General features: G+C 48.1%; 1 protein-coding gene across 4 annotated transcripts; it reads right to left on the bottom strand.

Annotated features, from left to right (window-relative positions):
- Nucleotides 1-2595: 2595 nt before the first annotated feature.
- SLC35B1 (solute carrier family 35 member B1) lies at nucleotides 2596-9422 on the bottom strand. Of its 4 annotated transcripts, XM_063706278.1 has the most exons (10): nucleotides 8982-9224; nucleotides 8595-8696; nucleotides 8217-8320; nucleotides 7462-7592; nucleotides 7126-7156; nucleotides 6383-6540; nucleotides 5359-5485; nucleotides 4457-4563; nucleotides 4127-4280; nucleotides 2596-2780 (listed from the first exon to the last, which is right to left on the bottom strand). In XM_063706278.1, exons 1-10 carry the CDS (start codon nucleotides 9194-9196, stop codon nucleotides 2728-2730), a joined length of 1182 nt encoding a protein of 393 aa, XP_063562348.1. In that variant the 5' UTR covers nucleotides 9197-9224; the 3' UTR covers nucleotides 2596-2727. The 4 variants fall into 4 exon arrangements, with proteins under 4 accessions (XP_063562348.1, XP_018882597.1, XP_063562350.1 ...); XM_019027052.4 differs by lacking the exon at nucleotides 8595-8696 and having other exon boundaries at nucleotides 8982-9422; XM_063706280.1 differs by lacking the exons at nucleotides 8595-8696; nucleotides 8982-9224 and adding an exon at nucleotides 9328-9346 and having other exon boundaries at nucleotides 7462-7567.
- Nucleotides 9423-10885: the final 1463 nt, after the last annotated feature.

Raw genomic sequence — 10885 nt, 5'->3', positions numbered from 1 at the left:
ATGGGACTTCAGTTTCTTTTAATGTTTAATTCCAGAATAGCTTTCCCCATGATCGTACCCCAAATCACATTGCAGCGGGGCAGTGGGGGGCAGGGGGTTACTCCCCTTGCCACAGATGAAAAGGTGAACAGGGAATGAAAAATCATTTTATCATGCATCTGAGCATGAACAGTAAAGGAGATGGCTCAGATGCTTTGACCAAAATAGCTGTAAGCACCATACACCCCAAACGAAAAACAGTGTCTGGGGAAATTTGTGTGCCGGTTCCCTCCCTTCGACACATAGCTGAGAATTAACTGCAGATGAAGTCCTTTGATCTGTAGAAACCTGAGGCATCAGGCCGCCCAGGGTTAGCCATCACCATCACTTTTGTTTGAACTTGTCTGGTATTTCACATTTATCAGCCCTATTACAAGTTAACAGTGTTACTGACTTTAGTCAACTTTGACTCTCCCAGTCCCTGTGATCCTGCAGGTAAGTTGACACTCCAAGCAAGCTGGCAGCTCACAGAACCTTTTCAGGTATCTTCAAGTTGAGCGAAACAATGCCTCCTGTAAAATCTGCTCTCCTGCCATATGTTCCCTATGGAACTGACCTAGGCAGGAGCAACGGGCAAAAGGTAGTCAGGCACCCCTTTTCCTGCTTGGCAGTGGAGCCCAAGCTCCAGCTCCTCCTCCTCCTTTCATCTTCCTACACTCTCCAGCTCAAGCCTCACCTTGCCCGGACACCTTCCTTCGTTGTTATCCCTGCATTTCTGAGATGCAATAATGTGTTTTCCTGTCTCCCTATTAGACTGTGAAGTCCCTAGAAGGTAAGTTCTAGTCCTACTTAACTTTGAACTCCCAGCATGTTCACAATACAAAGGACCCAAAAGGAAGTAAATGTAAGATGGATGGACAGGGGACTGAACAAATACACTAGAACTGGGCCCCTACCCCACCCTGGGTAGGACAGGCTTGCTCTACAAGCCATTTCTCTAATAACAGGTGAGAGCCATGCTGAGCTGCTGAAACCCTGCCTTGCTCATGACTAGTATTAGGCGTTTTTGAGACAACTGGTTGAAAATGGTAGAAGGAAGAGGTAGAGGGAATTGGTCTGGTAGCTGGGAAGATGTCTCTTAAAACAGGCCCAGATGACAACTGCTTGCACTTGCAGGTCCCTGGCCCTAGTAACATGCTCTAACCACCTACCCAATCCACAGGAGAAGACAGTTTCGAAGACCTATAAATCTAGTAGGGAAGAAGCTAATTGATGCAACTTTCAGGATGAAAAAAAAGACAGGGGAAAGAGGGTGGAGAAAGGAAGGAAGGAAGTTCAGCCAGATGTAAAGCATCTTCTCTCTCCAGCAGCTCAAAATGATAGGGGGCTTTTGGGGGCAGGGCTGCAGCGACACCTGGGCCCCCAGAGAGTGAGATGAGCACAAGTGAGGCAGGGCTTGAAAGGCTGGGCGGGGGGTGGCAAGGCAGCCGTTCAGGAAGGAGGCCGGGCTCCCATCTGGAGAGCCAAGGGGCTGGGGCTGCTGAACAGATGGAGAGAAAGTTGCAGCTGGTGGAAATGCACTTTCATGTGTAAAGTTTGGTCCTTGGAGGATTGTGATTTCCAACTCTAAAGGCAGCAGTGGGCAGGTGGCTCTGCTCCATACTCCGCCTTTTCCCTCTGCTGCCACTCAGACAACTCGACAGTGGCTGTGCCAGGACTCAGCCACCATGACTTCCGCCAGCATCCCTTTCAACAGGCAGAAGCTGGCATGGTGACACCTTGGCACAGCAAAGGATGGCAGAGGACTGCAATGCTTCAGCAGCTGGAGGAGGCAGGGGAATAGGAGAGATTAATCCAGCCTCCGTGGAGGGGACCAGGTAGACTGAGAAGAGACAGACAGATGGAGGGGGAATATCAGGAAAAGTACATCACAGACCTTCCAAAGCTGATCATGATGTATGCACTGGGTCTCCACTCTGGTCTTGATAGAGCTGTGGCTGAAGGGGAGGCAGAGGGGAAATGGAAAAACAGTAGATTCTGAAACTCTGGGTTCATTTTACCCCAACCTCAATGAATATTTCTTTTCTTGTTTTTGATTTTTAGTGGAGACAAGGTCTAACTATGTTGTCTAGGCTGGTCTCAAACTCCTGAACTCAAGTGATCCTGCTGCCTTAGCCTCCCAGAGTGCTGGGATTACAGGTGTGAGCCACTGCACCAGGTCTAAGAAAAAGACAGAACATAACTTTGTCTTTTTAATGAAATATTTGCCCACAGGAGCTTTAGGAGAGGAAGTGACTTTTACATTCTCTGGCTCTAAGGGACAGCCACCCGTCCTCTAATGGGACCAGCTCTAACGGGACAAGCCTCACCCATCGGAACAGAAGCCATTAGCACAATTCTGCGATCTCATAGAGTTCCTCCCTATAATGCTCAGGCTCTTGGAGGAATCACCCACTCAACCATGCTAACCACACCTGTGAGAGGAGCAGCCTGGGTAATGAACATCCAGCTCTGCCTCTTCCCTCCCTTTTATTTACCATAGACTGCTCCAGGGCATGAAGAACAAAAACCACCAACTCTGTCTTGTTAAAATCCAAGTGCATTTTTTAGAATATGTGATTTTGCTTGATTTTATTAAAAAAGACTGGAACTCAGTCCCATATTCCTATTGAGTCCATTTTCCCAAGAGATGTCACTGTTTGAGATAATAACTTAAATATTCTTGATGTGGAGGTAGTCTCTCTCTTCCTAGTGGGATGTCTTCTTAGCTCCTTTCCCAAACTTGGCATCAAGACCAAGACCTATGAAAAGGAAGAAAATGGGCTTAGCCTTACGGGGGGAAATGAAACTTACCAATGATTGTGGTGGGGTGGGGTAGTCGGCCTTGTATCTCCAAACTAGGGGCTTTAAATAAAATACATGTCAGAACACTGGTTTTATGTAACTTCCTCAGAGACAAGAGAATGGCACCAGGATACTAGTTATTACAGATATCTGTATCTATATAAATATATCTATCTATAGATATAGATAGATATAGATACATATATAATACAGCAAGACTAAAAGAAATTTAAGAGTCAAAACTTCTAGGCTATGGCTGAATGTGGTGACTCACACCTGCAATCCCAGCATTTTGGGAGACTGAGGCAGGAGGATCATTTGAGCCCAGGAGTTTAAGGCCAGCCTAGGCAACACAGCAAGACCCCATCGCTACCAAAAAGAAAAAAAATTAGTCAGGTATTGTGGCACATGCCTATAATCGCAACTACTCGGGAGGTTGTGGTGGGAGGATCACTTGAGTCCAGGAGATCAAGGTTGCAGCGGACTATGATCGTGCCACTACACTCCAGCCTGAGCAACAGAGGGAGACCCTAGGAAGGCTGGATTAGAAATAAAGCTTCCTTTTCTCTTTTTATTTTCTTTTGATAACAGATTTTCACTCTGTCACCCAGGTGGGAGTGCAGTGGTGTGATCACAGCTCACCTCAGCCTCCACCTCCTGGGCTCAAACGATCCTCCCACCTCAGCCCCGAGTAGCTGGGACCACAGGCGTCTGCCACCACGCTCAGCTAATTTTTGTATTTTTTTGCAGAGACAAGGGTCTCATCATGTTGCCCAGGCTGGTCTCGAACTCCTAAACTCAAGCGATACTCCTGCCTCAGCCTCCCAAAGTGTTAGAATTACAGGCGTGAGCCACCACACTCAGCCTCTTTTCTCTTTTAAAAAAGTTTTCTCTGGGCTGAGCGCGGTGGCTCATGCCTGTAATCCCAGCACTCTGGGAGGCTGAGGCAGGGGGAATCACCTGAGGTCGGGAGTTCGAGACCAGCCTGACCAACACGGAGAAACCCCATTTCTACTAAAAATACAAAATCATCCGGGCATGGTGGTGCATGCCTGTAATCCTAGCTACTCTGGAGGCTGAGGCAGGAGAATTGCTTGAACCCAGGAGGAGGAGGAGGCTCACCCGATTGGTGAGCTGAGATTGTACCATTGCACTCACTCCAGCCTGGGCAACAACAGCGAAACTCCGTCTCAAAAAAAAGAGAAAAGTTTTCTCTAAAATATTTACATAAATTTCATAAATATACAAGTAAATTTTAGGAGAAAAAATTCAGCTGTCACAGTGTCTCTGTGTGGCCACTTACCCAGGAACACAAGCACAGTGCCCACCCACTGCATGGGGCTGATGGGATTGGCGAAGAGGATCACAGAGGCCAAAATTGTGAAGAACTTTCGAGTTGTAGTGATGATGGAGCAGGTCAGGGGACCAAAATACACAACCGTCATAAAGATGAAGCTCTAGAGAAAGATAAAGGTGAGGTCCGGTGGGCTTCTGGGTATCTGCCATTGGTCTAAAGTCTATAAACAGACCTCAGGGCTAATCTTGCCACCCTCTTCTTCCAGCCAGGCCAGTCTTTCTTAGGGAACCAGCTGCCAGAGTAGGGAAGCCAAGCCATCCCCTTTCAAGCACTCACCTGACCCAGGGCACTGGTCAGCCCAAAGAGCAGGATGTTATAGATGATGGCAGGGTACCTTTCAGCAAAGCTCAAGAACTCCCAGAGCTCCCCAGTGAACAGGATTCCTGAGAAGACATGTCAACAAATGTACGGCGCATTTTGTGCACACAAAATGTGTACACACGCACACACACACACACACTCCTGCACATGGCCTGTTGAAGAACTGCAAGGGAGGTGGGACGCGGGAAAGTGTATGGTGTGGATTTGCATCGTCTCATCATTGATTCTTCTCATATTTTTCTCTGATTAGAGAAACTAAAGAGAATTTTGTGAGAAAGGCTTGAAAGTTAATGAGTTACTTCTACCAAAGTGATTACAAGCAGAAATCCTCAGATGCTGTAGAGATGCTGACCCACACATCCTTAGCTCAAGGAAGCCCCTCGCATTAGTCACCTTCAGCCATCAGCAGCCTCCACCATTAACCCCAGTGTGCTGTATAAAAAATACTTTCTACATGTGCCCAAATTTGAAAAGTTAGGAAGCACTGATTTCAAAGCAAATCATTCACATTTGAACTGTTTTCAGTGTACAGCTAACTCTGTTTCCTGTGAGCACTACGTGTGTCTCATTTCCCTCATGAAAGGGAAAGTTCCCAGGTACCTCCCTGTGTTTTACTACTGAGTGTCTTCCCATGACACCTGACACACGACTCTCCTTCATTGTGCCAGTAACAAGTAGCAAACAAATCCTGCTGGTGCAGGTTTTTCCAGGAAGGTTTCTCAAGGGCTTGAACAAAAGGGCATCTTGGAACTAATTCAGGCCCTTGGTCTGGGCAACTAACAGCTAGAGGGATCAAAAGGATGAGAGCAGCCTGCCCTCTGGTGATACATGGGAAGAACAGCAGAACTGGCTCTCACCCATTCCCAGCAGCAATGTCGACCAAAGGTTGATGTTCAGCATCATGTGGTTGGAGCCTGTTTGGTAATGAGCCCGCATGTGGTCCTGGGAAACACCAGTCAGTCCATCCAGGGTCAGCGATAATAGCTGGGAAAGAAAGGGTGCAGCCTGCAGTGAAGTGGCCAACAGGGCCCTTTCCAAACCCAGGACACAGGATTCTCACGCTCAGGCTCCTCGGAAAGCCACTGCCTTTAAAGTCCTCAGAACAAAACGTTGCCATTTGGTCACAGGTGGAAGGTGGGGAGAGACCATGCTCACTACCCCCCACCCCCGCCCCCCGGCCCACGCACTGGACTGACAGGCTAACTGAGCTACGTAGTGATTTTGTAATCAGAGTAGAGCAGGAAGCTCACTTCCCAACATACTGGGAGGGGAAAGGTAGTCCCAGCAGGTTAGCTTCCTAGCTTGGAGTATAGTGCTCCAGAGACCGGATCCTGTGCTTAGGCTGCCTGGATTGGAATCCTGACTCTACCACTTCAAATAGCCAAGTGACCATGGGCAAGCGAGTTAACCTCTCTGTGCCTAGTTTCTTCATCTGTAAAATGGAGATAATACTACATATGAGATTATTGTTGTAAAAATTAGTCAATTAACATGTAAAACACTCGGAACAGTGCCTAATGCATACATATCAGCTACTATCATATTATTTTAAACTCTGGCTTCCAGGTTTCTTGGAAAGCCACAGTGAGAGACATTATTCCTTCCCTCTTTGCTCTCAGGTCTCTGTGACCTCACACCAGGATTCAGCCACAACCCTCAGAGTTATCTCTTCTCCAGAATGAGAGCTGAGCTGTAGTTAAATATTTCAGGTTTCCCACTATGGCATTAATAGAGCCAGGGGCCTGCAGCAAAGAGCAGATATGGGGACAAGGAGCACCACAACCTCCCTTGACACAGAACTGGCCTTCTACCTGCCTAGGTGAGACTATCCTTTGGTTAAGTTTGCTGAAAAAGGCTGCCTTCCCCAACAGGATCTCATACCAAGAGTAGCTCTCCATAGCCGACTGTGTGTTCTTCTATCCCAACAACTTTCTTGGGTTTGTACATGAAAAGGGCCACTCCAGCCACAATTAACAGCACACACAGGTACTTGGCCAACGGGTACTTCTTCTTCAAGAGGGTCACCCCAAGGAGCATGACTACAGGGAAAAAACAGAGTGGAAAATTCAGGCATTCATAAGGCATTGATGACCCCAATGCTCTCCCTCCCAGGAACCAAGAAAAGACTCAGGGAGAAAAGAACGACTGAGAAGGAAGGCTTAGAGAGGACAAAAGGAGGGTGCCAGGCTGGCACCTAGATAAGGATTGAGCAACAGGGTTAAGTATAAGACAGGGAGGAGGTAGAGAACAAAGGTGAAAAGTCCAGGAAGGGACAGGACAAGGGTAGGGAACAGTGGAGAAGAAAAAGAAGTTGAGATAAAGAAACTGATGATCAAAATGGGAATTAAGCTGTCTAATGACAATATAAACACATGCAACACAAGAAATGGCTGACCAAGTGAAGCAGGCTAGGTCAGCCTTTAGATCCTATTAAGGATTACCAGCCTATGAACATCACAAGAAGTGACACAGATGACAGGATGGGCAGCAGGGAGAGCTTGGGGAAAGTCCCTGGAGACAGCCATGATGGGATGATGAAGCCAAGAGGGACACAGTTGTAGCAGAGAGAGAGCTTACTATAGGAAGAGTGACGACAGAAGAGGAAGACCATCTTCTTTGCTTACCTGGGATTGGCTTGCAGGATTTACCAAGGACCTGAAATGAAATCCAGCAAATAATTTCTGAGCATCTGTGATGTGTCAGGTACTATGCTAGGTACCGCACTGATTAAGATGAGTAAGCACAGGGCCTGCACCAGAGACCTCAGCCTCAGAAAGCAGCCCTATCATGGCCCAACCCACCACCACTAAACCTAAGTTCTATGGTTCTATACACTCCTAATGTCTTACAGGACCGTTATCTTTTTTTTTTTTTTTTTTAACTCACAGACCTGAGGGAAGAACTCTTAGTCCTTTTCAAATGATATCTGAGCCAACCATCATCCCACCCTGAGGTTTCACCTGAGTTGGGTAGTTGACAAACTGTAGTGCTGAATTGCTGGAGACCATGGCACCCAGATAGGAGATAGAACAGGCAGCATAAAGCCAGCTCCGGGTACGATCCACCCTGGCAGTGTCAAAAAACTGGATCACTGGGAGAAGACAAAAAAAAAAAAAAAGAAAAGAAAAAAAAAAAAAAAAAACAAGAGAAACCTGGTGGGGCTAGGATGGACCACTAAGCAAAGCTGAAGCCACATGAAAGGAACTTGTCTGTCAAATAAGACACAAGCTATTTCTGTCCTGTTACACTGGGAAATCTCTGAAAATTATTCATCTTTCCAATTCTACCTAAGCCCAACAAAAGACCACATGCAGGGTGGAGGTGGGGGCCTCATTCAGTTCAAGGGACCAGTCAGCCCTGCTGCTAGTCCCCAGGGAACAAAGAGAGAATGCTCAAAGCATGCTTGAAGCTGACACACAAAAGAAACTCAAAGGGAAAGAAAAAAATGTTTTAAGTATTTTCAATGGGGATTTGGAATGTAGAAGACCCATTCTCTGAACATTTCTAACTCAGAAGCTGATAAAAATTGGGGAAATAATATTTTACTCCACTTCAAAGTCATTAGTTTTACAGACTTCACAGAGAGGCTGTGTAAGTACAAAATGGGGTGGAGATCATGAGTTAGCCTTTAAGGTTGAATCAATGCTTAATGCCCAGCATACTGAGGGAACTTGGGGTGGTGGGGTACCCAACAAATTACTATCTAGGTACTCACAGATCTTGGCAAACACAGCATTGATCACACATTGAATGAAGACCAAAGTTAAGGCAAAGGTGAACGTCTCCTGCTTGGCTCCTTCCCCATACTTTCCTCTTGTTCTAGAAATGAAATGCATGAGAAAAGAGGGAGAAATTAGTATATTTCACTCACTGTCATCTAATATATCCCAAGCCACTGAAAACTTTAAAATTATCTTGCCTCTCTGGATGTAGGCAGAGTTTGTTAAGGACCACTAGGCTCATTTGCAAAAGGGGCTGATTTTACTGGATCTAGAAACTAGACATCCCAGCCTACTGATTCCAAAGCCTAAGAAAAGAATACCCGAAAAAGACGGAGAGGAAACATGCAGAACGAGATAGTGAAATCAGGTACCCCAGGCAGGAAGAGACGGTATTTCGGCTATGGCACCAAGGCCGAGGACGAATAGGTTGTTTGCAAGCATCTGGGAGTACCAAAAGGGGGCCGACTCGGGTCCTGTTTGAGGGATAGAAGTCTCAGCCTGTGAAATGCAGGCCCTTAGAACCAAGCGGGGAAAAACAGCTAAGAAAAGAAAATAACCAAGTCCGAAGAATCCAGAAAATAATCCTGGAGTTCTGGAATTCTGGGTAGGCTCAGCCATAGCTGCAAAAGTAGTGGGGTGCTAAGAGGGCGACAGCCGGGCAGGAGGACAAGAGGAAAGCCTGGGTCCAGAGGCAGAAGGCCCGGGATCCCTGTCACAGGCTGGGGAGAGAATGTCGGCCCGCCCCCGGGGTCGCTCACATCTTTTCCTGCAGGATCCCATAGTAAAAATAGCAGACAAAGACACCCAAGAAGCAGAGCGGCAGGCGCAGCCGGTCGGGCACCAGGGAGCTGCTAGAGGCCATGAGACGCCCAGAAGAGCCGACTGGAGACCCGCTCACAACCGGCACCGGCAGCAGCGGCGGCGGAGGCGACAGCTCCAGCCGGACATCGCCGACCGGCGGCAGGGGCCTCATAGGAGCTGCATGCGACCGCTGTCCAGCAGGGCCCAGCAGTCACTACCAGAACTGCCGGCTCAGGGCTGCCAAGGGGGAAACTCCTCAGAACCCAGCAACCACTTCCTAGGAAAGAAAACCCGCCCTGGGACCTTGGCTCCATCCCTGAGGGCCAGGGGAACCGGCAGCCTCGAGACTGATCCCTGGCCCTGGAGATTTTTTCAATCAGGCAACTCTGAGGACAACTGCGACCCAGAGCACCACAGGGTGTCCTAGAGCCACCTGGGCGTAGAATAATGACGTATAAGGATGTGGAGGCCACCAATTGGCTGCGCTGTGCGAAGACGGACAGGTAGGCGGGGCAGGAGGAGGTGTGGCCGGCAGAGCAAATCCAATAGTCTTTTCCGCGGCGGGCGGCCAGCTTCTGCTGGGTCCTAATGCCAAATCCCTTACTGGAGCCTCAGCGCCGCCTAGCTGCTGCCCAGCGTCAGCGACTTTACCTGCTCATTACCTAGGCACATCACTAGGCTTCCAAGGGGGAGAACGGCACAGTAAGTCTCGGCTTGGTCACTTAAAGGCGGGGTAACCTACCCGTGTCACCCAAGTTCTGAGCCAGAGTTTTCCAGGTCTGGAAACTAGGGATAATTAGTAATAGCCACCTTGTCGCCTCTTGGCTGTTGTGAGGATCAAATAAGAGTGTTTTGTAAACTGTAAAGTATGCTGTGCAAGCTTAAGGTATTATTAGTCATCACTGTTTCTCAGCCCTGATCTTATTTCCTCACATCGAGGGGTGGAAATGGAAGCTTACTGAAGTCAGTTTTCTTCCAAGTCTTAACAACTCACCAACAATGGCGCAAACCCTTCGGCCGCGCTCCTGAATATTTCCCATTAATGAGCTCCTCGTTGGATCCCTTCCTCATGCAAGTGTTGGGTCTTCACTTGCTGGCACGAATTGCCAGGGCAAGACTGACCTCAGGTCTTCCTACTACTACCTCCAACCCCCTACTTAACTGGCCCAAATCTCCGGCCACCAGGTGGACTCTGGGCTGCTCTCTAGGTCGAGGCTCCTTCTCTTCCAGCAGCCTGCTCTTTTGGCACAGCCTCAGGCAAAGGAAGGAAATACTGGGCAGCACCACACCCATCGCTCCGGGCCTGACTCACTAAGGCTTTGCGGGGGAGCCAGAAGTCTTTTAGAGGGAGGGGTAAGGGATAGAAGATAGGGTGTCCCCAGCCCACTGTCTCCTCGATATTAGTGGCATGGGAAAGCCCCATACATTTGCTCTCTTGCTCAGTAGCTTACTCTACTGGCTCAGCCCGCGATTCCAGGGCACCAAATAGCTGGGAAGAGAGACCTGCCAGCTCTACTTCTTTACCAGCTGGGACCTCAAACAATTCGCTTGTCCTGAGTCGAGTTTCCTCACGTGAAATTAATGGGAATATAATAACAAGCAGGAGAGCGCTGTGGTTAGAAGCATGGGCACTGGATTCAAATGATCAGTTTTCCAATCCTAGCTCTCCCACTTCATATCTGTGTCTTTTGGAGAAAGTTATTCAATCTGTTTGTCCTTCCCTGACTATACAGTGGGGCTTACCATATTTCTCTTACTGGGTGGTTGTCATATTTCAATAACACTTTATGTAAAGCACTTAACATGGTAGCTGGTTCTTACCAGCCCAATGAATGGTGGTTGGGATAGCCTGGTTTAGGAG

Source organism: Gorilla gorilla, chromosome 4 (assembly GCF_029281585.2).
Source record: "Gorilla gorilla gorilla isolate KB3781 chromosome 4, NHGRI_mGorGor1-v2.1_pri, whole genome shotgun sequence".
Lineage (NCBI taxonomy): Eukaryota > Metazoa > Chordata > Mammalia > Primates > Hominidae > Gorilla > Gorilla gorilla.
This window is presented reverse-complemented; position numbering and strand designations above follow the sequence as displayed.

Coding starts and splice junctions, on each gene's coding strand:
- SLC35B1 (XM_063706278.1), bottom strand. CDS start 9,196: ATGAGGCCCCTGCCGCCGGTCGGCGATGTCCGGCTGGAGCTGTCGCCT. Junction 5,486..6,382: donor GCTATGGAGAGCTACTCTTG/GTATGAGATCCT, acceptor TTTCTTTCCCAG/CTATTATCGCTGACCCTGGA. Junction 2,781..4,126: donor CACTGTGCTTGTGTTCCTGG/GTAAGTGGCCAC, acceptor TCCTTTTCATAG/GTCTTGGTCTTGATGCCAAG.